Source organism: Herpailurus yagouaroundi, unplaced genomic scaffold (assembly GCF_014898765.1).
Source record: "Herpailurus yagouaroundi ecotype Mexico unplaced genomic scaffold, PumYag 192, whole genome shotgun sequence".
NCBI classification, from domain to species: Eukaryota; Metazoa; Chordata; class Mammalia; order Carnivora; family Felidae; genus Herpailurus; species Herpailurus yagouaroundi.
The window spans coordinates 25,921,327-25,949,150 of record NW_024412423.1 but is presented as its reverse complement, the minus strand read 5'-3'; the positions used below and the strand labels follow the sequence as shown (position 1 = coordinate 25,949,150).

Sequence of the window (27,824 nt, the reverse complement as noted above, 5' to 3'; positions counted from 1 at the left end):
GCTGCCATGGACACTTAATTCAGCTGCTTATCATACTGGACTAATTAGGTCAAGAACATGAGTTTCACTCTAGGTAACTCAGTTGATGTCTCCATTCTAAGGCCACAAACTTCCCCCTGACTCTGGACAATGTCCTGCAAATATGAGCTGTTAGTCATAAGGTATTTATATCTGGGGGAGAGGAGGTGAACTGGTATTAATATGAGATTGCATGGCTTTTACTCTGAAACCGACATTGCCGTCATACATTAGCCATGTTGATTTTCCTGTTGCTAAATAGCTATCTTTTGAGAAGGTGTCAAGGATGAATTCACTTAATGCTGAATCCTGTTCTCTAGCAAACTATATTAGAGGGAGTTCTGCTGGAGGATCCTACTATTTATGCAAATACAAGACCCCACCTCTGACAGGAAATCTGAGCGCAGCCTCCTGCAGCCCCTGCAGCTTCCCTAAGACAGTATCTCTTCCTTGATGTCTAGACAACAGGATGGTGGCCATTTACAAGATAGCTTCCTCCCTATTCTAACATAGGATTAGAAGGGCTCAAAGCAGAAACAGGTGGTGGGATGGGTGTCTTTCTTTTGCTTCTTCCCCCATCTTATGGGAGGGCAACTGACAAATCAACTCAGGCACACAGGCCCAGTTGGACAGAGGGATCATTTACTCAGTATCTTTCTTCCAGGGCTAGATGGGGCAGCATCTCAATCATATAGGGCACAAGGCAAACCTCAGTATCACCACCAAAAATTCACTACAGTTCAACAAATATTTCTAAAAGTAAGTAGAGAAAATTGATAGATATCTGAGGCCAGCCCTACGTAAAATAGTTTAGCAGATAAAGGATCATCGCAGGCCTCTTGGCCTACTTCATGCACACAATTCCCCCAAGCCAGGTTACTGCTACTCAATTCTACTTGAATCTGTTGGAAATCATTGTGTGGCTCTGCTCAGCAGTCTCCCTCTGGATTTGTGGGTGTCCGTTATCACTTCTTTGAATTTCTTTCTACACTTTCGTTGTCCTCCTTGAGAACTGCCTTAGAGATCCCAATTTCTCTTCTCTTATTTCCTTCCCAGTTGCTTCCTCACTCTTCCTGCTGGTTACTTTCCCCAAGCACCACCATCCTGAACCTTCTGAGCCCATAGCTTCCTTTTTTACCAGAGACTGAATTTGATAATGGGAATTATTTTGTTGAGTGGTTGGTGTGCTTCAGCCAAAGTTGGCACAGAAGTGTTCTAAATGTTGAGGTTTAGAGTTCTAAGTTAGTCCTAGTGCTACAGTCATAGAAAGATTCATCCAGAAGTGTTAATTGAGGTATAAATGAGATAATGGGTACATCTGCATGGCAATATCTGAGAAGGTTGCCATGCTGAGTCATTTTTTACTGATCTAGGACTAAGTCAGTTGTCTAGAAAAGGAGTGGGAAGTGAGGTTTTAGAGAATAATGCGAAAGGTTGTTGAGGTATCAAACACTTCCACAAAACTGCAGCTTTCTAAATCTTGTCCAGTATTCTTGATCCTGGACTCTACACCTAAGTAGACCCATAATTCTCAATCCAATTACTCCCTACAGTGCTCTAGCACCCCCACTCCCAACCAGATACCTCTAACTTCATAGTAGTCTGACATCTCTCAGTACCACCAGACCTTAGCCCTGTGCCCCCGGACTCAGAGGCATACCCTACCTTCCCCGTCCATATTTTAGAGCAGTCTGTTTAATTTCCCAAAACCAAATAAATAACCTTTTTACATTCAACCACCTAATGTATATCCCTGATCAGGTCCCTTGTCTGCAGAACACAAGTGGCTTCTTTAGGACCCACCCTTCTGTGAGCACACTGATCTCATCCACCCCAGGGCCACAGCTGACTGCACGGAATGCAGAGAACTCCATAGGACTGGAGGATTTTACCTTATCAGTTTGTGTCTCAGGCTGTTCATCTCCCTGTCCCGCCCCGACCTCCTAAATAGCTGCTGCTTGAAATCATAGTTGGCACACTGTTTTGGTCTTCCTGGTAAGATCTCAATGAATTCTAAGTAATTTTTTGTTTGTGGATGTATATGATCACATTTCACGTTTGAAACCTGATCTTTAGCCATCCCAACTCAGCTGCAGGCATTGAGTCTGTAATAACACTGAGAACTGCTTTTATTCTTTGCTGGTGGTCCCCATGCAGACCTGAGTGGGAAAAGGCAGGAATATTTCACTTGTCTTTTACTAATTTCCAAGGTTTTCTGAAAAGAAAGGAATGGCCAAGGAAATGACTGGGGTGGAACAGAGGAGAAAAGTCTCAGCGGTGCCCTGGAGTAGGATGGGATGGATGAAGGATAAGGAAGAGCAAAGATAGGGGATTTAACGCCGGCTCCAGTGCCTGCCCTTTTCTTCTTTCTCTGTCCCTGCCCCTAGAGGGACCTAGAGGTCCCTCTAATGATGCTGTGCTAGAGCAGATGGACGAAAAGGGGTGTATCCAGACTGCTCTCTAACTACGTAAATCGACCTCACTTTTCTATTTTCTTGGCTCTTAAATTATCAGGATTGGATTCGCATCCCCAAAACTTGTCTCTCAATCTCCAGGACCTAACACAATTTGCAGAGAACAGGCATTAGCGTATATTTTTAAAAGACATCCCTGAGATGAATAGTCATACTATCAACCCCTAGACTAGTTTGCAGCATCTTTCCCAGGCAGGATCTCATCGCGCCTCCTTGAATGTCCCCAGTGTTAGGCGAGGCCGAAGCCATTATCCCCACTCCACAGAAGCAAAGTGTGGTCCGAGTAGCCCATCATCCAACCAGCAGCAACAAACCACCACAAACCTCACTTCCAAAGACCAAGCCCCTCGTACAGCTACAATTCTGCTGGCCCCTCGCGCAGAGCATGCCGGGAGGTGTAGTCCAATGTACAGCAGCTCCTATGAGTTGGACTACAATGACCAGAATGCCCCGCGCTTCTTGCCCCGTCCCTTTCAGCCTCGGGCGCCGGGGAGGCTCGGCCGACCTGCTGATTGGGGACCGATATGGCTGCGACTCTGGGCAGCGGGGAGCGCTGGACAGAAGGTACCAGGTCCTTGCCGGAGGGTGGGACAAGGCAAAGTTCAGGAGAGGGATGAGGCTCCTTAAGATGCCTGAGGGCTAAGTTCTTGGGCCTGAGGTAAGGGATAGAGGCCTATGATAAGATGCTGAGCCTGAGTAGTATTCCGAATTAGGCGGGGGACCCCCAGGGCAGGGGCTGAGATCTGGAAATCAGGAGCGCTGACTCAAGCAAAGGCACCGTCCAGGAGCCCAGAGTCACCCGTGATGACATTTTTGCCTCCGGCCCCCAGCCCCGCCTCCGCTAGTGCCCAACCTAGGGCCCACGGTGGTTGGGCCCCTTCCGTGCTTAGGTGTCCAGAAGGTTAGCAGAGTGATGAGGACCCCCTCCGCCCGGACTTGCTTTTCAGGCCCTTATCCTCGCCGCCAAACTAGGCCGCCTGACTCTCCCTCTCCGTTTGGTCCTGTCCCTGCAGCCCGCATCAGTACCCGTAGGCTGACCTTTTCCATCCTGCAGTCAAGCAAAGAGTGTTGATTCAATACCTATTATGTGCCCAGCATTATGCCGATTGTGCATCAGGGATTTGACATCGATTTGGGCCCCTGAGATCACAGAACTCTGAGTCCACTGAGGGAGTATGACAGGTAAACAGACAATTATAAAACAGAGCCACTAAGTCCTGGGCTATACAGCAAGATCGTAGGTTTGAGAAGCACACTGACAGCTTGGGTGTCAGCGGAGGCCTTATGGAGAAAGTGTTATATATGATGGCATGAAGGATGGGTTGGAGTTAGGCTGACTTAGAGGAAGAATGTTGCAGGCAGAGGGAACAGTATGTACAAGGCACAGAGGAAAGAGAAAGCATTGCTGATCTGAAAGGTGTTTGATCTGGCTAGAGCATAGACTGTAAAGGAGCAAGCATGTTGTGAGGGAGGAGGCTGGAAAGGTAGGCTGGGACTATGATATGAAATTTGGGGGAAGGGCAGTCCCTTGGGTAGTCACTAAGAGATTTTCGGCAGGAGAGATGTTTTAAAGCCTTTCCCAGATCTGCCTTCTTTGACTGGATTGCTATGGCCTTTTTTTTACATCCTCTCAGGTGTTAATTGAAACTTTTCCCTTCAAACTATAACCTCTTTGTGGTCAGAAGTAAGTCTTATCTGTACATTTCCTTGATCTACCTAGCCAAGTGTCTTATTCTATAGATGTTAGTTTAAAAGAGCTGAGGAGGGCCTGGCTGACTCAGTCGAAGAATGTGTGACTGTATTTTTTTTTTTTTTAATGTTTATTTGTTTTTTGAGAGGTAGAGAGAGACAAAGCGTGAGCAGGTGAGGGGCAGAGAGAGAGGGAGACACAGAATCCAAAGCAGGCTCCAGGCTCTGAGCTGTCAGCACAGAGCCCCACACAGGGCTCAAACTCATGAACCAGGAGATTATGACCTGAGCTGAAGTCAAACACTTAACTGTCTGAGCCACCCAGGTGCCCCTGTGTGTGACTCTTGATCTCAGGTTCTGAGTTCAAGCCCCATGTGGGCTGTAGAGGTTGCTGAAATAAATAAAACTTAAATAATAATAATAATAATAATAATAATAATAATAATAATAGGACTGAACTCACCCTACTTTAAATCTTACTGGTAGGAGGCATTGCAACAACAAAAAACTATTTTATGAGCAGTGTCACTTCTGACTGTGGATCACAGAAAAATAGGCTTCTCCTGCACTGCACTAAAGGCAGAGTATTGGGCAGACACCTCCTGAAAGGCAAGCTATTGAGCACACGCCTCTTATGCCCCTTTTCTGGCTCGGATTCAAAATATTTGCTGAATATTTGCTGTGGACGTTATTATGCTTCATGTTTCTGGCATTGTATGTTTTTCACAGTTGCTTTCATATTTACTATATTGTCTTCTCAAGGAAGATGTTTGTTCAGTTTTATATGGATGCTTAAAAGTCACTATGATTCAAAGGTTTGGCCCTCACACTCATGCCTACAGGCAGCCTCCCTGAAAGTTAGGGCAGGTAGCAAAGTTGATTGCAGATCAGAATGAGACCTAATGGAGGGGCTATTGCTTTGCAGCTTACATTGATGCAGTTAGAAGAAACAAATACCCAGAAGATAGACCTTCTGAAAGTCATGACCCCTGTGGTTGCTGTAACTGCATGAAAATGCAAAAGGAAAAGAAGTCTGAGAATGAGTGGAACCAAACCCGGCAGGGTGAGGGGAGTTCCACTTACACTGAGGAGCAGCTGCTTGGGGTACAAAGGTGAGTCTGTGATGGGACAAAATGAGTGATTTTAATGTAGAGTTCCTGACAAAATGTGTTATCTATTTCTTCTCAAGTATGCATGAAGCATTCTCCAGGATAGATCAGATGTTGGGCCACAAAGCAAGTGACAATAAAAGGATTAAAATCATACAGTGTATGTTTCTGAAATCGACAACAGAAGCAAATTTAGGAAATTCACAAATATGTGAAAATTAAATAGTATGTTCGTAAATAACAAATAGGTCACAGAAGAAATCATAAGAAAAATTAGGAAATACTTTGAGATGAGTGAAAATGAAAATACAACATACCAAAATGTATAGGATACAGCTACAGCAATACTTAGAAGGACATTTATAGCTCTAAATGTTTATATATATATATATATATATATGTATATATTTATTTACATTTATATTTACATTTATATTTAAAAATCTCAAATCAATAAGCTAATCTTCTACAAACCAGAAAAAGAGTAAAAAGAATAAACTAAATCCAAGCAAGCAGAATGAAGGAAATAAAACAGAGTGGAAATAAATGAAATAGAGGTTAGAACAACAGAAAATCAATAAAACCAAAAGTTTTTTTTTTTCTAATGTTTATTTATTTATTTTGAGAAAGAGAGAGAGTGAGCTGCAGGAGGGGCAGAGGGAGAGGAGAGAGAAAATACAAGCAGGCTCCCTGCTGAAAGCATAGAGCCCAACTCGGGGTTTGATCCCATGAACCCTGAGATCATGACCTGAGCTGAAATCAGGAGTTGGATGCCCAACTGACTGAACCACCCAGGCACCCCTGAAAGTTGTTTTTTTTAAACATCAACAAAATTGACAAATCTTTAGCTAGGCTAACCAAGAAAAAGAAGACTCAAATAACTAAAATCAGAAATGAAAGAGGGGACATCACTACCAGTCTTACAATAGTAATAAAGATTTTAAAAGAATACTATGAACAAATGTATGTCAACAAATTAGATAACCTGGATGAAACAGACAAATTTGTAGAAAGGGACAAACTACTGAACTTATTCAAGAAGAAAAAGAAGATAGGGTGCCTGGGTGGCTCAGTCCTTAAGCATCTGCCTTCACCTCAGGTCATGATCCATGGTTCATGAATTAAAGTCCCACATTGGGTGAGCTCGAGCCCTGCTTTGGGTGAACACAAGCCCCACTTCAGTTGAGCCCCACTTCTCTCTCTTTCTCTCTTTCTACCCCTCGTGGGATTCTCTGTCTCTCTGCCCCTTGCTCACTTACTACCCCCGCTCAAAAAAAAAGAAGAAGACTGATGTCTGGGTGGCTCAGTTGGTTCTGCATGTGAACATTCTCTCTCTCAAAATAAACAAATATTAAAAAAAAAAGAAAAAAGCATATGGACCTACTACAAATACAGAGACTGAATTAACATCAAAAAATTTCCCACAGAGGGGAGCCTGGGTGGCTCAATTGGTTAAGCATCCAACTCTTGGTTTCAGCTCAGGTCCATGATCTCATGGTTTTGTGAGTTCCAGCCCCATAGTCGGGCTCTGCACTGGCAGCACAGAACCTGCTTGGGATTCTTTCTCTCTCCCTCTCTCTCTGCCCCTGCCCCACTCATGCTGTCTCTCTCTCTCTCTCAAAATAAATAAATAAACTTAAAAAATTTTTTTTTCCTACAAAGAAAAACCTATGTCCAGAAGCCTTCACTGGTGAATTCAACCAAATGTTTGAAGAATTAATTAATCCTTTATAAACTATTACAAAAAATACAAAGAGAGAGGAATACATCCCAAATCATTCTAGGGGGCCAGTATTACCCTATAACTAAAAACAGACAAAAGACATCATAAGAAAACTAAACTATCAATCAATATCCCTTATGGGTATAGATTCTAGTGACATATAAAAACGTATGAAACGTATGAAGAGGATTATATACCTTGATCAAATGGTATTTATCCCAGGAGCTTAACACATGAAAATCAGTGTGATGCACCATATTAATAGGATAAAGGACAAAAGCCACATGATCATTTTAATAGGCGCAGAAAAAAAAAGCATTTGACAAAATTCAACATTTTCTTTCTTTTTTTCGTACACTCTTTCATGATAACAGTGCTTAACACCATAGGAATAGAAGCTTCTCAGCTGATAAATACCATCTACCAAAAACCCACAGCTAACATCATCATACTTAATGGTAAACAATTGCATGATCTCCAAATCAAGAAAAAGACAAGTATATTCACTCTAGTCACTTCTATTCAACCTTGTAGTAGAGGTTCGAGCCAGGGCACTTAGGTAAGAAAAAGAAATATATAAATCATCCATGCAGATTGGAAATAAATAAAACTATATTCACAGATGAATGATACAATATAGAAAATCCGAAGGGATACACATGCACACACTCTTAGAACTAATAAATGAGTTCAACAAAGTTGCAAAATACAAGATCAGTATACAAAAATCATTGTTTTTCTATACCCTACAATGAACAATCCAAAAATAGAAAACAATTTCATTTACAACACCATCAAAAAAAGTATAAAATGCTTAGGAATAAATTTAATGAAAGAAGTGTAAGATGTACATTGAAAACTACAAAACTTCATTTAAGGAAATTAAAGATCTAAATAAATGGGAAGATAGCCTGTGTTCATGGATTGTAAGAGTTAATATTGGAAATATGGTAATACTACTCAAATTGATCAGTAGATTCAACATATCAAATTCCTCACTGCCTTTTTTTTTTAATATGAAATTTATTGTCAAATTGGTTTCCATACAAAACCCAGTGCTCATCCCAACAGGTGCCCTCCTCAGTACCCATCACTTACCCTCCCATCACCTCACTGCCTTTTTTACAGAAATTAACAAGCTCATCCTAAAATTCATATGGTAATGCAAGGGACCCAGAATAGCCAAAACAGTCTTTAAAAAGAACAAAGTTGGAGAAGTCACACGTCCCAATTCAAAAACTTATTTCAAAGCTATAATAATGAAGATAGCATAGACTAGCATAGGATAGACATGTAGATCAATTGAATAGACTTGAGAGTCTAGAAGTAAGTCTTTATATTTAGGGTCATTTGATTTTTTTGACAAGAGTGCCAAGGCAGGGATGCCTCGCTTGCTCAGTCAGTAGGGCATGTGACTCTTGATCTTGGGGTCCTGAGTTTGAGCCCCACACTGGTTGTAGAAATAACTTTTAAAAAAACAAGGCAAAAAACAAAAAAAACAAAAAAACCAAGGCAAGGCAATTTAACAGAACAAAGAATTGTCTTTAATAAATGTGTTGAGACGCCTGGGTGGCTCAGATGCCTGGTTAAGCGTCTGACTCCTGATTTTGGCTCAGGTTATGATGTCACAGCTGGCGAGTTCCAGCCTCTCCCAGGGCTTCCTGGGAGTCTCTCCCTGCCCCTCGTGTGCCCCCTTCGAAGCAGTCTCTCCCTCTCTCTTTATGCTTCTCCCCCACTCATGTATGCACCCTCTCTAAACATAAAAAAAAAAAAAAGATAAAAATGGGCAAAGGATCTAAATAGGCATTCCTCCAAAGAATATATACAAATGGCTCTAAAAAAAAAAAAGAAGAAGAAGAAGAAGAAGATATACAAATGGCCAATAAGCATGTGAAAAGTTGCTCAGTATCATTATCATTAGTCATTAGGGAAATACAAACCAAACCCACAATGAGATACCACACCACCTCATACCCACTAGGATGGCAATAATCAAAAAGATGGACAATAGCAAGTGTTGATAGGAATGTGGAGAAATTGGAACCCTTGTATATCGCTTGTAGGAATGTAAAATTGTACATCCAGTTTGGAAAATAGAATGCCAGATCCTCAGAAAGTTTAAACATAGCACATGACCTAGCCACTTCCAGGTGTGTACCAAGAGAAATCAAAACATACTTCCACATAAAACATGAATGTTCAAACAGCATTATCCATAATACCCCCAGATGGAAACAACCTGCAAGCTGATTAATTGATGAATGGATAACAAAATTGGGAATATCCATACAATGAATACTGAATACTTTTTGGTAATAAAAGGAACCAAGTACTGATACATTCTACAACATTAATGAACCTTGAACATCATGCTAGTCAAAGAAGCCAGACACAAAAGTCCACATATTGTATCATTCCTTTTATATGAAATGTCCAGAATGGCAAATTTATAGAGACAGTGGTTGCTAGAAGTTGGGAAGTAGAAAGAGGCCTGACTAATAATGAGTATGAGGTTTCTTTTGGAGTAATGAAAATTTCTGGAATTAGATAGTGTTGATGGGTGCACAACTCTGTGAATGTACTTAAAAATCAATAAATTGTATATTTTAAAAGAATGAATTTTGTGATATGTGAATTATAGCTCAATAAAGCTGTTTTTAGACAAAAGAGAGAAAGAGGCAGAGGAGTATCTGCCACGGAAGCAGGGATTGGAAACTGGGCTGGGAACCCAAAGGATCCCCATGGGCAGCTCTTGGGAAAGGACCATGACTGACATTCCAGACTCTGCTTTACAGTCCAGCCTGCGATGCTCACTTACTTTGAACTCTTCAGCAAGGCTCTGCCTAAATGGACTGTGTAGTTGCAAAAGACTGGAGACATCCTAAGTGCCCGTGATTAGGGGATATATATAATCCATAAAATACAATAATATGCAGCTTTTGAAAAGAATGACATAGATATATAATGGCCAATATTTATGTGTTACATGCTGTCAAGCACTTTGATGAATACTTCATTTAAATCATAACAGCTCATGATGCATAGTTGAAATTACTAGCCCATTTCAGAAGATAACACCAAGGTACAGAGGTTAACACCCAGAGGTACTGGGTGGCTCAGTCAGTTAAGCTACCAACTCTTGATTTCAGCTCGGGTCAAGATCTCATGGTTCCTGAGATTGAGCCCTGGGTCATCTGGCTCCACACTGATAGCATGGAGCCTGCTTGCGATTCTCTCTCCTCTTCTCTCTCTGCCCCTTTCTCACACACTCTCTCACTCAAAAATAAATAAACATTAAAAAAATTTAAAAAACCAACAGTTTAGCTTAGAGATTGATCTATAACATACAGAAATGAGTACAGGATAATAATGTAGACCAGAGTGGCAGTCCTGGACTTTTTTTTTTTTTAAGTTTATTTATTTTTGAGATAAAGAGATAGAGCGTGAGTGGGGGAGGGGCAGAGAGGGGGGAGACAAAATCTGAAGCAGGCTTCAGGCTCCGAGCTGTCCGCAGAGCCCGACTCAGGGCTCAAACTCATGAACTGAGAGATCATGACCTGTGCCAAAGTTGGACACTTAACCAACTGAGCCACCCAGGCACCCAAAGTCTTGGACTTTTTGATCTCTAGTGTTTTGTTTGTTTGTTTAAGTTTATTTACTTATCTTGAAAGAGAGAGAAAGCATGACTTGAGGAGGGGTAGAGAGCAAGGAGGAGAGAGAATCCCAAGCAGGCTCCACGCTGTGTGGTGCCCCACGCAGGGCTGGAACCCACAAACCATGAGATCATGACCCCAGCCAAAACCAAGAGTTGGATGCTCAACCGAGTGAGCCACCCAGGTGCCCCTATATATTAACTTTTTAAAACAAAGTTTTAAAAGGTAGCCATAAGGAAAATGAGAGAGAGAGAGAGAGAGAGAGAGAGAGAGAGAGAGAGAGAGAAAGAGAGAGAGAAATAACTAGGGTGATTAGATGTTTCTTCTGGCTTTGCTATCCTGTGATTCAACTCTCAGGGGCTTAGCCTGCACCTTGATTTAAGGATGAGCATGTTTATTCTACCCACTTGCAGGGATTTAGGAAAAATAAAATATTAGATGTAAAAATACTTGGAAAGGCATTATGCTCTTGGTGGGAGGAGGACATTGTTAATCAATTTGAATATTTCATTAATGTATTCACCAATTTTCTTTTAGGTTTGTCTTGGGTTTGTTTTGGGGCTCACATACCGGAGGATCAAGGTACTATTTTACAGTGAATTGCACAAAAGGGGACTTTGTAGACATACATGTTTCTGATGTGTCTTTTTAGGATCAAGAAATGCAGAAATTACTATGAAATTTTAGGAGTGTCTCGAAATGCCAGTGATGAAGAGCTTAAGAAAGCTTACCGAAAACTTGCCCTGAAATTTCACCCTGACAAGAATTGTGCTCCTGGAGCGACAGATGCTTTCAAAGGTCTGATCCTGAATTAATGTTTAATTCTGCCCTTCTTATGATATTTGGTCACAAGTCATTTTCAGCCTCCCCTGTAATTGTTTTATAATGCTATAAACAGGGCCTTTTTTCCTTTCACCTCTTAAATAGTAATAATCAGCATGGCTCCCTCCTGTTTTCATTCACTTATCTTAATTTCTTTCGGAAAAAAAATATTTGGTTTCTCTGTAACAATATGTTTTTATACTTAATACATAAATAAAAATCTTACTTAACAGCTTCACCCCCAGTGAAGCCATTGATTCAGTCAAGGATTATCAATGGTTGTTAAAACTGCTTGTGATGGGTTTTTGTTGAATAGGACCCATGATGTCAGAGTATCATTCTCCAGAATACTTACTGATGACAAAGCAGAAAAATTCCTTTACATTGGAGATATCTAGCTGTCACCACTTTAACCAAGTGATCCAACTTATTGTCACCAATACTGGCCCCACCTAACATTATGTGCTATGGCACCTCTGTGGTATTCTTGCCAAAATGTTTGACCTGAATCTAATAATGAAGAAATCATTGGGGCGTGTGGGTGGCTCAGTCGGATAGGCGTCTGACTTTGGCTCAGGTCATGATCTCACGGTTTGTGAATTCAAGCCCCGCATCGGGCTCTGTGTTGACAGCTCGGAGCCTGGAGCCTGCTTTGAATTCTGTGTTTCCCTCTCCCTCTCTCTCTCTCTCTCTCTCTGCTCCTCCCTCACTCATGCTCTCTCTCTCAAGAATAAATAAACATTAAAAAAATAATAATAATGAGGAAACAATCAAAATATGGGCCATTCTACAAAGAACACTGACCTGCTCTTCAAAAAAGTGAATATAATGAAAAGTAGAAAAGGTGGAGGGACTAATCTAGATGAAAAGAAATGAAAGGGATATAAAAGCAATGCAATACACAGACCTTGCATGAATTGCACGAATTGATATTAATTTTCTTAGCTATGATAACAGTACTGTGATCATGTAGAAGATTGTTTTAGGAGATACGTGCTGGAATATTTAGGGATGAAGTGCATAATATCTGCAGCCTACTTTCAAATGGTTCAGCAAAAGAAATGTATACATACTATATGTATTTATGTATGTGTGTATGTGTGTATGGAAAGTTGAGGGAAGCAATGTGGCAAAATGCTAACAATTTATGAATCAAGGGAAAGGGTGTTTTTCACTATTTTTTCAACGTTTCTGTTGATTTGGAATTTTTCTTAAGAAAAACATGATAGCTCTGAGAACACTTTAAAAGTCAACATTTATGTCAAAGGACAATCTGCCTTTATTGATGTGCCATTGTGAATCTTATCCTCCCCACAGTTTCTACATGGAAACAAATAGATAACCCACATTGTCTTTACATCTTCATGTAAAGTATCTCATAGATCAATGTCATATCTATGAGATATCTGTCAGATTTCAAGGGATGTAATGTTGAAGCAACTCTAGTTAGCCTTTTTTGGTTTTTTTTCTGCTTAGCTTTTTTATTGCTATAAACATTTAATATAATTCCCTCACTAGAAGAATCATAAAGAAATGTTCCTTCTGACTATGTTTCTGATAGTGTTGACTGAATTAAAGGTAGGGAGTGGGGATGTCTTAAAGATTTGTTTTTCGGGGTGCCTGGGTGGCTCAGTCGGTTGATCATCCGACTTCAGCTCAGGTCACGATCTCACAGTTCATGGGTTCAAGCCCCATATCAGGCTCTGTGCTGACAGCTTGCTCAGAGCCTGCAGCCTGCTTCAGATTCTGTGTCTCCTTCTCTCTCTCTGCCCCTCCCCCACTCATGCTCTGTCTCTGTCTCTCAAAAATAAATAAATGTTAAAAAAAAAATTTGTTTTTCAAGGTTTCTTTGATTAGTGGTATTGATTTTATGTTTAAGTGAAATAGACAAAATTTGTATGTTTGTGCATAGGGAGATGATGGTCAGCTTGTGTAATCTATTCAGTTTTTGATCCATCACTAAGACATTGGAGATATATTTCTTAATTTCTTTTTTTTTTTAATTTTTTAAATATTTGTTTTTGACAGAGAGAGAGACAGAGAGACAGTGTAAGCAGGCGAGGGGCAAAGAGAGAGGGAGACACAGAATCCAAAGCAGGCTCCAGGCTCTGAGCTGTCAGCACAGCCTGATGCGGGACTCAAACTCACAAGCTGCGAGATCATGACCTGAGCCGAAGTTGGACGCTTAACTGACCAAGCCACCCAGGCGCCCCTATATTTCTTAATTTCTAAAGACCACTTTCTAAAGTAAGCTGAAACGAGACTGTGATTAGTGAGGACTTTGCTTTTATTTATTTACTTTTTAAGTTTATTTATTTTGAGGAAGGAGAGGCAGAGAGAGAGGGAGAGAAAATACCAAGCAGGCTCCATGCTGTGAGTGGAGAGCCTGACTCAGGCTCGATCTCATGAAGTCATGAGATCATGACCTGGGCCAAAATCAAGTCGGACACTTAACCAACTGAGTCACCCAGGTGCCCCAAGGACTTTGCTTTTAGCCAAGCTGTAATTGTACTGACTCTTTTATTCAGGAAACTGTTTATGACTTCACGCTAGAATACAACTGCTTATGTATGAACTGTTTCCAACCATAAAGTAATTGCTCTCAACTGAAATAAGGACACATTTTTGATGAATGAAAGCAGTAGTTTTTAGCTTATTTTGAGTCCAGTATTGCTTCTGGCTTATCAAACTATATTGTGGAAAATGTCAAGGGCAAGAACTCTGGTGAACTCTCTAGGCCCAAGCACTTTCCCTAGGCCCCTGTGAAGTCACCCAGCACCCAACAACTCTGGGCTCTTCATTGCTGCTACAGTGATCACCCTCAGCTACAGCAAAGACTGTGTACTCAGGTATTTCTGGATTTTGATTGCAGCGATAGGAAATGCCTTTGCAGTCCTGAGTAATCCTGACAAGAGACTCCGCTATGATGAATATGGAGATGAACAGGTGACTTTTACTGCCCCTCGAGGCAGACCTTACAGCTATTACAGGGACTTCGAAGCAGACATCACTCCAGAAGAACTATTCAATGTCTTCTTTGGAGGACATTTTCCTACAGGTTAGTATTTCAAAATTATCACTTAAAATTTTATCTCTCTTGGGGCGCCTGGGTGGCGCAGTCGGTTAAGCGTCCGACTTCAGCCAGGTCACTATCTCGCAGTCCGGGAGTTTGAGCCCCGCGTCAGGCTCTGGGCTGATGGCTCAGAGCCTGGAGCCTGTTTCCGATTCTGTGCCTCCCTCTCTCTTTGCCCCTCCCCCATTCATGCTCTGTCTCTCTCTGTCCCAAAAATAAATAAACGTTGAAAAAAAAAATTTTTTTTTAAATAAAAAAAAAATTTTTTATCTCTCTCTATCTCTATATCTCAGCAAGTTCCTGTGTAAGGATCTGAATAGAGAGACTATGGTATGGTGGGAAGCAAGAAATTGGAATCAGATGAGCTTGGGTTTGAGGCAGGTCTCCAGCCTCCAACTGTGCATGATTTTAACCAAATCACCTGGTCTCTCTGATCCTATTTCCTCACCTGAGAAATGGGGCAGATAACCTCTGCTTCATAGGGCTGCTGCGAGAATTAGATTTTTAAGTGCTTTATAAATAGCAAGATGCCTATTATCATTATTGCAAAATAGCAGTTATATAAAGATAAAAGTTAGAAAAATACCCCTAGAGAGTTGGAAGTTGGAATAATTAAATGTCCAGGAAGTAAATTGAATTTTATGAGTTGCTATTAAAGATACTAGTGACATAATCTAATATTGGGCAAGGAAGCAGACATGAGCATATCAGACAGGATTCATGGCCCAAATGTTCTTTCTTTACTGGCCTTTTGGGGTTCTCTCACTCACTAGTTACAAAAGACTATTTATTTATTTATTTATTTATTTATTTATTTATTTATTTATTTATTATTTTATTTGAGAGAGAGAGAGAGAGAGAGCACACATGTGAGTGAGTGGAGGAAAAGGTCAGAGGGAGAGAGAGAGAATCTTAAGCAGGCTCCACGCCCAGTGCAAAGCCTGATGTGGGGTCACAACCGTGAGATCATGACCTGAGCCAAAATCAAGAGTTAGAAGCTTAACTGACTGAGCCACCCAGGTGCCCCACAAAGGACTATGTAAATAAAGGCAGGAGAGCTAAGCACATTCCATTTCTAACTGGTTCACTTGGCTTACCTACTATTTTATTTTTCTACTGACTAAAATTGGACAATACTCTACCCTCAAAGAACCTGGGAGGGAACAAACTGGGAACAAGCTTAGAAAAAGCAAGGAAAGAGTGTTTGCCATATCCTATACTATGTAATTCTTTTTTTTTCTTTCTTTTTGAATTTTGCATGTGCAAGCATGATTTTTATTTTATTTTTATTTTATTTTATTATTTTTTTAAAGTAATCTCTACACTCAACGTGGGGCTCAAACTCATGACCCCTAGATCAAGAGTTGCCTGCTCCACCGACTGAGCCAGCCAGGCGCCCTGCTATGTTTTTCTTTCTTTTCCAGGAAACATTCATATGTTTTCAAATGTGACAGATGATAGTCACTATTATCGCCGGCGGCACCGACATGAGAGGATGCAGGCACGGAAGGAAGAAGAAGAAGAAGAAGAAGAAAAGCCTCAGGTACCGAGGGAGAACAGCAGAACTGCTGCTCATAAACACTTGTACTGAGCTGATTTTTATGGTGCATATGATCAGGATTTAGAAGTTCAATGTGAGTTATGTTGATAAAATGTGTTTTAGGAAAGCAGAGGCAGTGGTAGGAAGAGGTGGATAATTGGCTCAAATAGGCCCGAATGGTACCTCCTTCCCCACCCATCCTTTGGTGGCTGTTCCAGGAAATCAGTTCTCCTGTGGGGCTGTCTTCATCAAGATTTTCTTCCCTGCAGAAAATCGGAACCCCCTTCAAAATACGCAGAACTAAAGGGAATTTAAAGTAAGGGATCTAGGGGGTCTCATGAAGCTCAAGGGCAGGACGCACAGCTGGGCCTCATGACAGACAGGAACCAGAAACTAAGGTACAGTCAGGCACCTATACCGCCAGACTATTTGTGGCCAGATTGTCTCCACTTCTACTGCCTCTCTGCATCTGTTTTATTCTTTCTAAGCAGCCTGGCTTGTTCTACTTCCTCTTGCAAACAGCAGCCTCCACTGCCTAAGAGTGTGTGTCCTTCAGATGACTGCCTAGCAGTGAAAAGTGAATGTCAATTCCAAATTCCTAGGAGGGAAAATGTGATTATCCCTGCTGGGGTTAGATGTCCGCAGTCCATTCAGCTGTGGCCAAGGCAACAAAGCTACATAATACTAACATGGCCCTTTGAGGGTCACAGTCTGGGCAGACTCACCCAGCGGTGTCTGTTTCACTGGTCTTAGAAAAGGGGGCTGCATGAGAATTACTGTGTGTCAATATAGGTTTTGGGTGGGTCTCCTTCAGCCTTCTCAGCACAGAGGACAGAGTGTTTGGTACTTCTCAGCAGAAAGTACAGACTTCTAGAAGCCTTGGGCTTTGTGCAGTACATTGCAGTAATTTGTATTTTCTTTGGGAAAACTATCCTATTTTCTGTAAGCTTTATATTAACGAAGACCACTTATACCAAATATTGTTTCCTCTTTTCCAGAATACGTATTCTGCATTTATTCAGTTACTTCCAGTTCTGGTGATTGTGATTATATCTGTTATTACTCAGCTGCTAGCTGCTAATCCCCCATATAGTCTATTCTATAAATCGTAAGTCAAATATTTTTAAATCTTTCTTAACAACAATTTGGAGGGTGAAAGATTTGAATGTTTTGCTGGTACGATGCTAACATTTCATTTCCCCTTTGTAGAAAACACTGATTTTGTGTTTAAAGGAACAGCTGGATAGTAAAGAGCAGAGACTCAAAAATACTATAGGCAGTTTCCTGTGTGCTCAGGACATGGATTGTTTTGTTTTACAGCGACATCATCTGATCAGCCGCAGAACAGCAGCAACTGGTTTCTGAAAGATTAGTAGACTAACTTCAGTTTCAGATTAAATTCTTGTCATACCATGTGAGATTTAGAAAGGACCGAATTGAGCTTGTGATTGAATCGCTGGACCCCTCTGGGTCAGGAAAAGAGTATCTGAGATCTAGTGACTATTTTCTATTTAAGTAATTGCAAGAATAGGACATTTATTCATGACGAGGCTACAAAGTCAAACCATAGTATCACATTTCTTTGCTTTTACTGAAAATATAGAAATTCATTGTAATGTTTGTATTGCATGCAAATTATGAGCTCAGATAGGAATTTTTTGTTTCTTCAATTAATTATTTCAACTAATTCAGCTTTCAAAGTTTGGTCCCCAGACCAGCATCATCAACATCAACTGCCAGCTTGTTAGAAATGCAAACTCTTAAGCTTCACTCCATGTATACTGAATCAGAAACTCTGAGGATGAGAACTAGCAATCTGAGTGTTAATAAGCCCTCCAAATAACTCTGGTCCATACTAATGTTAGAGAATCACTGGATTAATTATTTTAAGTTAAATGAGAAATGAGTCATTACTCATTATTATAGTTTAGCAGACAAAAACCTTACAAAATGGGGGCACCTTGTTGGGTCAGTAGAGCATTAGATTCTTGATCTCGGGGTTGTGAGTTCGAGCCCCAAATTGAGTTTAGAGGTTACTTAAAATATTTTATTATTTTTTTTAACATTTATCCATTTTTTGAGAGACAGAGACAGAGCATGGGCAGGGAAGGGACAAAGAGAGAAAGGGAGACGCAAAATCCAAAGTAGGCTCCAGGCTTCAGCACAGAGCCCAATGTGGGGCTCGAACCCACGAACCGTGAGCCAAAGTCGGACGCTTAACCGACTGAGCCACCCAGATGTCCCTTAAAATAAAATCTCTAAAAAAATTTTTTTAAAAACTTACAAAATGTGGAAGCCATGGGGCATAATGGGGAAAAAAAGTCTTTTCTGGTGATCACTGTAGAATGAAGACTGTATTCTAGATCAGTATCTTCATTTTACATAAAGGAAAGCTGAGAATCAGAGAGAAGTTATTACTATCAGGTCACACTGGCCTGATTCCCTCTATTTTCTGACTTCCCATGTTCCCATTTGCTATTGCTACCTCCTTTCTTGTGCAGCTACTGCGGCAGGGAGGAACTTGCCCTGCTAACACCTTCCCAGATGGAGGTGGGAGAAGTCATGGCCTAAACACTGAGACATTCAGCAAGATCCTTAAGTAGAGAGATGAAAGGAGGAAGCTGAGAAAATGTCAAATATACCTCAGTCGAGATGGAATTTGTCTAGGTTGAGTAAAACTAGCTTGGATTTTGCATATTGCTATCACATTGTTTTAACTTGAATTTGAGATCCCTTCTATACTTCCTTATGGTTAGTATTTAGTTAACCCAGACCTGCTGATGTTTCTGAGCACCATATGCCATTGGACAGATCAGACCCACAGAGAGTTAGTGCAAAAGCATTACTAAAATCTTTGTCTGATATTTTTGCAGTTCTCACTTAGCAGCTATGTGTGAAGTACTTTTTACATGTCCTAAAAATTGATACTAAGTTGGTTCTAAGCTATTTGGTTATGTGTGAATAGTTTACTGTAACAATCAGTTCATTCAACCAACATTTACCAATAGCCCACTCTGTGCCAAGTACCATGCTAGGTCCTGCACAATATACAAAATTTTTTTAAACACTCAGCGTTTAACTTTTAGCACAGAAAGCAATATAAGAGAGGTAAATCCTTTAAGAGAATAAAGTAACCATACCAAAGCTGAATTCACAGTATGACATGCTCATATAATGATGACATTACAGTCATTACTTTGCTAGGGAAATTATAAATGTTAGGTGTATTAGACATTGACACTTGTGTCTGCCCTATGAAAATGTGATTATGGTTATGACATCTATGCAGCCAGTGCTAAGAGTGATATTGCCAAATATAAAAAGCTTACCCGAGACTCTCTCTCCTTGTCTCAGGACCTTGGGCTACACCATCTCTAGAGAAACACAGAACCTGCAGGTGCCTTACTTTGTGGATAAAAACTTTGAGAAGGCCTACAGAGGAGCCTCTCTACGGGACCTGGAGAAGACGATAGAAAAGGATTACATTGATTACATCCAGACAAGTTGTTGGAAGGAGAAACAACAAAGTAAGATGTTCTAGAAGGGGCTTTCACTGGTGGTCGTACTTCCAACCCAAGGCATTCCCAGCTTCTGGATCCATTCTTTCTCCTTGTTTGAGTCATACCTGTTTATGTGGACAGAGGCCCATTCAGGATACTACAAAAAAGTGAAGTTAATTGGCAGGATCCATGTGGCCAGGACTTGGAAACCTTAGGAACTTAGTCAGTCAGCCCTAGTTGCCTATCTGTGTGTCTCTGAGTGTCCACCTCTCTCTGTTCATCTGCCCGCCTCTCCTCTCTGCCAGCTGCCTGCCTTTGCTTCTTCAAGCTTTCCTTCTTCATAACCTGGCTTTGCCCTGGTTGGCTTTGGTTGCTGCCCTCCTCATCACTCTCCCAGTTTCCACAGCCCCACTAGTTATTGGCCCCTTTCTACATCACGAGCTTCCTCCATAAGTTCTCAGTCCTAGCTCGATTGGTCCACTTTCCTAATTCCACACTCCCTACAGGGAAATCTGATCGATCCAGACCAAGTTTTTGAGCCAGACCAAAAGCCAGTTCTAGTTGGCTGTGGCCACATAGATCAAAATTGACCCCTCCTGGGTCTGCCCCTTCAGTAAGGGTGCGTTTGAGCAGGACTTGAACTCTTTTCCCTCTCTGGAGACAGTGGGGGTAAAAGGGTCTGCCAGGTGGCTTCCAGTTCCAACCGAGTGTTCATGGGGAGTGCTGGTAGCAGGGGTAGTCCTGCCTCTCAGCCAACAGGTTCACTTTTCATCCCGTTTGAATTCCACAGATACACATACACAATCATGTGCACACCACACACATGCATACCTTAATACCCGTATCTTATAAAAACTTGGCTTTGGTTAATTTTTAAAAAGCAAACTAACTCATTTTTTAAAACAGTATTACTGGGTATTATTAAATATCTAACAGTGCCTGATGAAAGTAGCTCTTCTGTCACAGTGCTGCTAAGCCCTTGCTGACCCATCATGCATCCCCACCCTACCCCCAAGTTAATCTCTCCTTCCTGTGTGTTCTTAAAACACTTTGTTCATCCTGCTAACACAGTACTGTCTTCAGTGTTAGTGTTCTGTAGGTAAATGTCCATCTCACTGTTGGACTGTGGGTTCTCTGAGGATAAGAGCCATGGCTTACCAATCTCGTGTTCCAGGCCCCTGGCATGGTCCTTGATTCAGAACAGGTGCCCAACCAATAGCTTTTGAAGAGAGGATTCTCAGGACTGGAAAAAACGAAAATGTTTGTGGATTAAGAATCACAGACGGGGGTTAATGTCCTTACCCTGGCCTTTAGGGACCTTGTCTCTGCCCTCTATTTCAGTAGGGCAGAGCCCACCTGAACCCTCACGTGCACTAGGAGCTTGATAGGCAATTACCATGGGATGAAAGGGTAAATTAAGCAGGGGGAAGTTGCTTCAAAAATTTATTGAAAAATACTGAAAAACCTGAGGGGTCAGGAATTACCCTACCTCATGTCAAACTAGGTGTTGCAAGTTTCAAAGATCAGGAAAGAATTTTGGAGCAAGAAAAGGCTTTTGACAGAAAGGCATTTAAAACATGGATCTAAGTCAGGTGAAGGCCACAGTGTGTGTCCTAAAAGTCCCCATTGTACTGTGCCCTGGAGGGTTTTGAATTTGTTGCTTTGCACAAGAACTGGATGAAAACCTGTATTTCACATTCGTCAAACACACACCCACCCACGTACACTCCCCAGCTGGATCTTATGGTAAGGATTACATCCAAGGTCGTTTTTTTGGCTTATCTCCCCATCTCCCTGAGGCTAGCTTCAGGGCTTTGGTCCTCTCTGGGTATAAATAAGAATCCAGTGGGTAAGCATGATGCATGTACCCACAAGTTCCGAACAGGGGGTGATCAGCACACACCCTTTAAAAGTCTATTTCTGGCATTTAAGGATGGTGGCTGTCCAGAGTCTCCGCACAACCCAAATGCCATCTGAGAATGAATGGCATCTGTCCTCCGGATCCAGCAGCAAGTGCAGCCAACAAGGTTAAATTTAGCACTTGGAGGTTGTAAAAATAAACCCAGTTGAGAACAAAGTTCACTCTTGGCAACATACCGAATGGAAACTGTTTTTAGCAAAGTTAGCCATTGTCTTTTTAAATCTTTTGTTCATCTCTTTTCTCTGTTTTGCCTTAGAATGCTTAATCTGAGTGAATTTCTATGAGTAATCCCTTACGATGAACACTGATTGCCCTGTTTACTCCTTCACAGCTGCATCTAGATAATAAACCCAATGCCAGGGGAAGTGGCCATGCCACTGGGGTGATGGGACAAAAGTAACAGGCAGGATCTGCCTCCCGGCCTGACAGAGCTGAGCTGAGATCCTGGCCCTGCCTGGCAGAGGAGCATTTCTCTCCATGCCCTGGAGCAGGGTAGCACAGCGGGTAGAAGCTTAGGCTTTGAAATGGGGATGAAATGCACTTCCTCCTAGAGACGCTGTATGGGTTATAGAAGATGGTATGGGTATAATGCTTAGCATGGTATCTGGCACATATTAAATACCCGGTTCCTGATGGAGTCCAGGCCTTGCATAGTCTTGCTAGCCTGGATGCAGAACTGTCTCATGTGGCTGGATCCTGAGGATGGTTGGGATCCATTGTGGTCTTCCTGACCACATGAGAGCAGAGTGTTCTTGGGAGAGGTTCTGGGACGTGCTTCTGTAGCAATTTTCCTGAGTCAGTTTCCCTGGAAGCCTCAATACTCTGTCCTTCTATCACAGGTCAAGGGAAACATTTTGTGAAGAAAAGCTGTTCTCTTGATGCCCCTCCTACAGATTTTTTTTTTTTTTTTTACTTAGAAGTTACTGAATTTTGACAAAGTATGTCAAAAGTAACATATTAGTTGAATTGACCTTTTACTCATTGAAGGACAAAAGCATTCACTGGCAGTTTGGAGAGAAGTTTCTCTAAGCCTAGTAATGGGCATTTGGGACTGGTTCCTTGAAACACTGACATTGTTGCAAAGTCATTGCTCTGGAGCAGGGGTCTCAACCTCTGGAGCATTGAAACGTGGTTTTAATGAACCTTATGAAAAGCTGTGTGATAGTTTGAGAAAAGCATTCGTATATGTACAGTTATCCTTTATCAGCCTCTTAGAGTGGGCTTCAGTGTAGAAAATTGTAAGAATCATGAGCCCTTAGTGTTTTGTAGAGTGAGATTCCAGGCAATAAGGCATTTAGGTAAGCTCAGCAAGCAAAAAACGTAAGGAAATCATTGCAAGGAAAAACAAAGCCACAGAAATCGGTTCCGTATACTGGCATAGCTGTGACTCCAGAGGACCAAAGGCATAGACTCATTTTACAGAGTCCTCCTGAACAGGTTTCCCACATGCCAGAGAAGCCAGAGAAATGGAGTTAGTGCAGTGGGCTGGCCTCAGGAGCGGAGGGCTCTCATTTGGGTGTGGCATACGTTCTCCAGAGAGCCTGCGAGCATGACTGTGCCAAGGCAAGCTCCTACTAGCAGGCAGTGCGGGCACCCTCGCCAAGGGGTGAGAGCGCATTGTTCTTGGGCCCAGGAGGCACACTGCTTGCCAAGCAACTGCTGGGCTAGGGCCCAGGCTCTGAGCCTCCATTGTAGAGGGAGGGTTTTCATGCGTGGCCACCCTTCACCCTGGAGTCCTGCACTTAATCTGCACTTTGGGCCTTACTTGGTGTAAATAGAATCATTGTGAGCAGAAATGCCAAACAGTGTTTTGTGTTGATAGAAACTTATTCAGAAACCAATGCCCATTGTTCCCCCTGGCTAAGTATTAATTCCTATTTCTAGTCAGTTTGCTGATTAATCAGAGACAGGTGCCTCTCGTTCCACCAAGAAAAACAAAATCTGTTGGCAGGATGATTCAGAATGGATAGACATATTTCAAAATGGTTAAAATAGCATTTTCACAAGTATGGTCCTTTAAACACGGAGTAGCTGCCTGCTGTCGGAGGCTTTCAGAAGCCACACGGCCCATCCAAGCGTTCCATCCTGTTAATACACAACACGTCTCTGGGGGTGCTTTTCAGGCTTTCCTTCCTAAGAACGTCTCTGAAACTTGACAAAGGAATGAAAAATAGAGGCAGCCAAACCACCGTTGAGTCGGGAAAGACAGCGGAGATTATATTCTGGTTAAAAATAGAATGACCTTCTCCACCATGAAGAGAAAATGAAATTCATTTAGTCAAGGAGCCAAAGGTCACTGGATCCAGATGATTTCACTTTTAAGAGCCCAGCTGCCTTTGGCCTTTGAGTTAGAGACCCCACATGTGGTGAGGGAATGAAGAAAGCCGCCAGCAACTTGGCCTTCTATAGAAGGCATACCCACTGGAGGGAGGCTCTGTGTCAGTTAGCATGTATGAGTTATGATCCAGCAATGCAGGGGACAGAATGGAGCAGCTGTCTTTGTTTCAGATGACAGGAACGGACGATTGGCCTCCATTCTCTCCCGACTGCCATCTGAATGCCATTCGTAGGAAGGCCACGAAACGGAGTCTCCTCTTACTGCACACGTGCATGTTTCCTAAGTCTGGTGCCAAATGTTCTATTGATAAGAACTAAGTCCGGCGCTTTTATAATTGAGCACGGATACTGTAGGACTCTGGGACCACAGGTGTCCTTTAATCCTTAGCACCTGGTGTAGTATAGCTGCTGGATTCAGGTTTCTTGAATAAATGAGTAAGCGTTTCCTAAATTTAATTAAAAGAAAAAGCATGAAGTAAAGTAAAAGGGGCTTTGACTCCAGAAATATTGAAATGAAACAAAGGAGGTTAACTCTCTTGATGAACTGTTACCTCTTTTATCTTTCAGAGTCGGAATTGACAAATTTGGCAGGATTATACAGAGATGAACGATTGAAACAGAAGGCAGAGTCACTGAAACTTGAAAACTGTGAAAAACTTTCCAAACTTATCGGCCTACGCAGAGGTGGCTGAGAGGATGATGGCCCTACACAGGGTCGGGGTTTTGCTACTTGTTACTATTTATGTTCCTAATTCCATTTTATAATACAAAATTAAGAAATGATGAACATTTTACAACTTGCTAACTTTGGTGGGCAGAGTTGAAGGCACTTGAGCATGGAGCCAGACTTGTCATCGCAGAATCTTTCCTGGGGATTGGCTCCAGGGGCCATGAACAGTTCATCTAAGTTGAATTAACGGCAGAGCGTTTGATGTAGTCCCCTTGCTCCGTGCCTACCCTGCCTCTAGGATTGGGATTCAGGCATCCCAGAGCAGATCTACATATTCTTCCTCCTTCCCTTCTTCAGTTAAATCTCAATGCCCAGCCATTCCTAGGCGTAGCCAAAGCAGCTTAATATTAGTTGTTTACAGTGTGCACGAAGAATGATCCCTCTCCCCTCATGAAAGTCATCATGTCCCTTAGCATTCCGCCCTTGGAACATGGGCCCACCATGCTTGCATTTTCTAAGGGGAATGTGGAGAGATGTCAGCTATTACGGACAATAGTTTTCCCATTTGCCTATCTCTGTTCAAAGTTACTAGCATTAGCAAACTGCCTGATTTGAGTTTCTTTTACTTCCTTAACCCTTTCTCTTGTCGAGGGTCCAGAAAGTAAAAGCTATTGGGTGAAACAGTTCCATGGACAACTCAGCAGCAGAGAGCAGGGGTACGGAGATAAAGGTAAAAATGCAAGACTGAGTTTCCTCTTGCAGCATGACATTTGACCAGAGTCCCTCCACCCCAGAGAAGTCAGACCTAAGAATAGGCATTGCCAGCCAACCAGGATGGTTGCTCAAGCCTAGATCTAGAAGGGAAAGACCCTGTTTCTGTGGCTTTGGAGGTCTGGTATTGGTCCCAAGCAGTCACTGTGTTTAACCCAATGCCCTACATTTTGTTATATGAGATACTTTTCCACGTAGTCAACATTTATTGAGTGCCTGGTATGAAGCAGGGGCTCCCACATATAGTTTCTTACTTTAGCCTCCTCATAATGCTGTGAAGGAGACATGTTCCCCCCCCCCCCCCCTTTCTTTATGAAAGAGACCGTTAGCCCAGAGAGGATGAATGGTTGACCCAGTCATACAATTGGTAGTGGCAGAGCTAGGCTGATTATCAAGAAGGAAGTGTGAGATCATTCCCATTTGTCTGGTGATTCTAGCCAGATTGTTAAGGCATAATCTTAGGATGCCCTGGTCCCCCCTGACACTGTAACCCTGTATCCTTTTTATGGCAGTCCTGCATTCATTCAGGACACTTCTTCCTTGGTCTTTAGAAACAAGACCCTCTCTAAAATAATTCTGTATACAAAGCAGAATAGCCACTCAAAGGCAGGTAGCCACTCCCACTGATGACAAGGAAGAAGTAAGCTGTTTCCTTGGCCTTGTGGTTCTGGGCCCTCTTGTCCCTCTTGGGCCCTCTGGGCCCTCTTGGCCCTCCAAACCCCACTGGAACATGGGATCCCTTAGCCTGGCCAAGGTGAGCTGCCAGGATTGAACCGCCTAGATCATTATGAATCAGAACCTGGAAAATCAGTAGGTGACTGTAGTCTGGACTCCAGGATGAAAGAAAAGTTCCCTTATTAAAACTGATTTCCAAAGTAGAGTTTCTCCTTTCAGATTCATAGCCATAATTTAGGCAGATGTGTCTAGTATGGTTCAACATGGACATTCCACAGGGTCAGGAGATGGGTCTAGAGGTGAAGAGTGGATCTTTGGTGGCTGGTAGGGGGCAATTGCTCAGCTGTGGGAGGGAGCAGTTCTAGAAACGCCAGATTTTTCTGCCCAACTAGATCTATCTTTCTGGTTTGGGGGACTTCCTTGATCCTTTCTGAGTAATTGAGGGGATTTATACTATACAATATGCCTGTGAGCCAAACAGGCCGATGGAAAGTTTTCCTATACACATGAAAATCAAAGCTCTTCTCTCCCCAACTCCAATCTCTGCTAGAAAATGGGCCATAATTAAATTGACTTGACATAGATTTCATGGCAGAGATGAATTATCTGTGATGATACTAAATAGAGGCAAAACTAACTCCATTAAATGTCAGGTCTCTTGTCTGTTTTTAAAGCACTGATGGTAGTGTTGTGTTTATTACCTAATAGACTACAACACTCACATCTGGCTTTCCTCAGTAGAACAGTATTTGCCTTTGGCTGAAGAATAGTTTAATCTACTTCGTATGGTCCAAAATATGGCTAAACTATGACTTCCTGGGTTCTATTTTAGATGGGTTGTCCACGTGGTGGTAAAATAAGCGTCTTCCTCTTGCCTCCATCTTCTGGAAGGTTTCCTGATCACATATAAACTCTTTAGGTAAGGCTTATTCTTGCTGTCTTGGCGTGCAGCTCCACATGTTTGTGTGAGCATTAATGCAGAATGGGGATGTGTGAGGTGGGGAAGTGGGGTAAAGCAGGGCTCGTGGCTTAAGCAGAAGGTGAAGCTCCCATTCATGAGAATGAAAGTGCTCTTCACGCTGCCTGATCAGCAGTGAGGAGGGGAGGGTGAAAACCCTTCTCACACAGAGGACACTGCAACTTCAAGGAATCCATGTCCCCAGATTAGCAACCCTGAGGTTCATCTGCTCAAACCAGAAAACTTCTGAATTTCCTTGATCAGCTCCAGGCCTCACAACTTGGGACAAGTGACTGGTAAGAAAATGCCACTGCTATGCTTTCTGTTGGAAACTGTTAGAAATTATACTGAACTCCAAACCCCACTGGAACATGGGATCCCGCAGCCTGGCCAAGCCTTGCCTTGTTCTCATTTTCATCCTCATGCTCAGGACTGACTTTGTGAGGAGGCATTGTTGGGATTCCGGAAGCTTTCTGTTACAACTGGCCACACCTGCAAGTTCATTGTCTCTGCATGCCCTGTTCCTCACAGAAGCTAGCTCTTAATTAGTATTTATTTTGGACTTATTTATGGTATAAGCTTAGTGCTCTAATATATTTATTTTGGGGAAGGGCCAAGTTACTCTACATCCTATGTTTGAGCCTGCATTGTTGATACCTCGTGCAGTGACCACCACGTAACTTTATACCCATGTGTTCGATATTGACGACGTCACTTGCATCACACTCAGTATTGGGAATTAAAGATGTGAATGTTCTGTGACCAGAGCCAGGTTTGACAGAGGTGGAATCAGCTCCTGGTGGAATACGAATCTTGGGAACTCTGGTCACCTGATCCATTGCATCTGGATTGAGTGTATTTTAACGGAGAAAGAAATTAAACGATTTTATA

The 27,824-nt window shown here is 42.1% G+C and overlaps 1 protein-coding gene across 4 annotated transcripts; it reads left to right on the top strand.

Annotated features, from left to right (window-relative positions):
* Nucleotides 1-27,824, top strand: DNAJC18 (DnaJ heat shock protein family (Hsp40) member C18). 4 transcript variants are annotated; one of them, XM_040444633.1, is made up of 9 exons: nucleotides 1-73; nucleotides 2,970-3,056; nucleotides 5,107-5,293; nucleotides 11,319-11,464; nucleotides 14,361-14,546; nucleotides 15,986-16,104; nucleotides 17,100-17,209; nucleotides 19,456-19,628; nucleotides 24,427-27,824. In XM_040444633.1, the coding sequence occupies exons 2-9, from the start codon at nucleotides 3,017-3,019 to the stop codon at nucleotides 24,549-24,551; spliced, it is 1,086 nt and encodes a 361-aa protein (XP_040300567.1). In that variant the 5' UTR covers nucleotides 1-73; nucleotides 2,970-3,016; the 3' UTR covers nucleotides 24,552-27,824. The 4 variants fall into 4 exon arrangements, with proteins under 4 accessions (XP_040300567.1, XP_040300566.1, XP_040300569.1 ...); XM_040444632.1 differs by having other exon boundaries at nucleotides 73-161; XM_040444636.1 differs by lacking the exon at nucleotides 1-73 and adding an exon at nucleotides 3,506-3,674 and having other exon boundaries at nucleotides 2,954-3,056.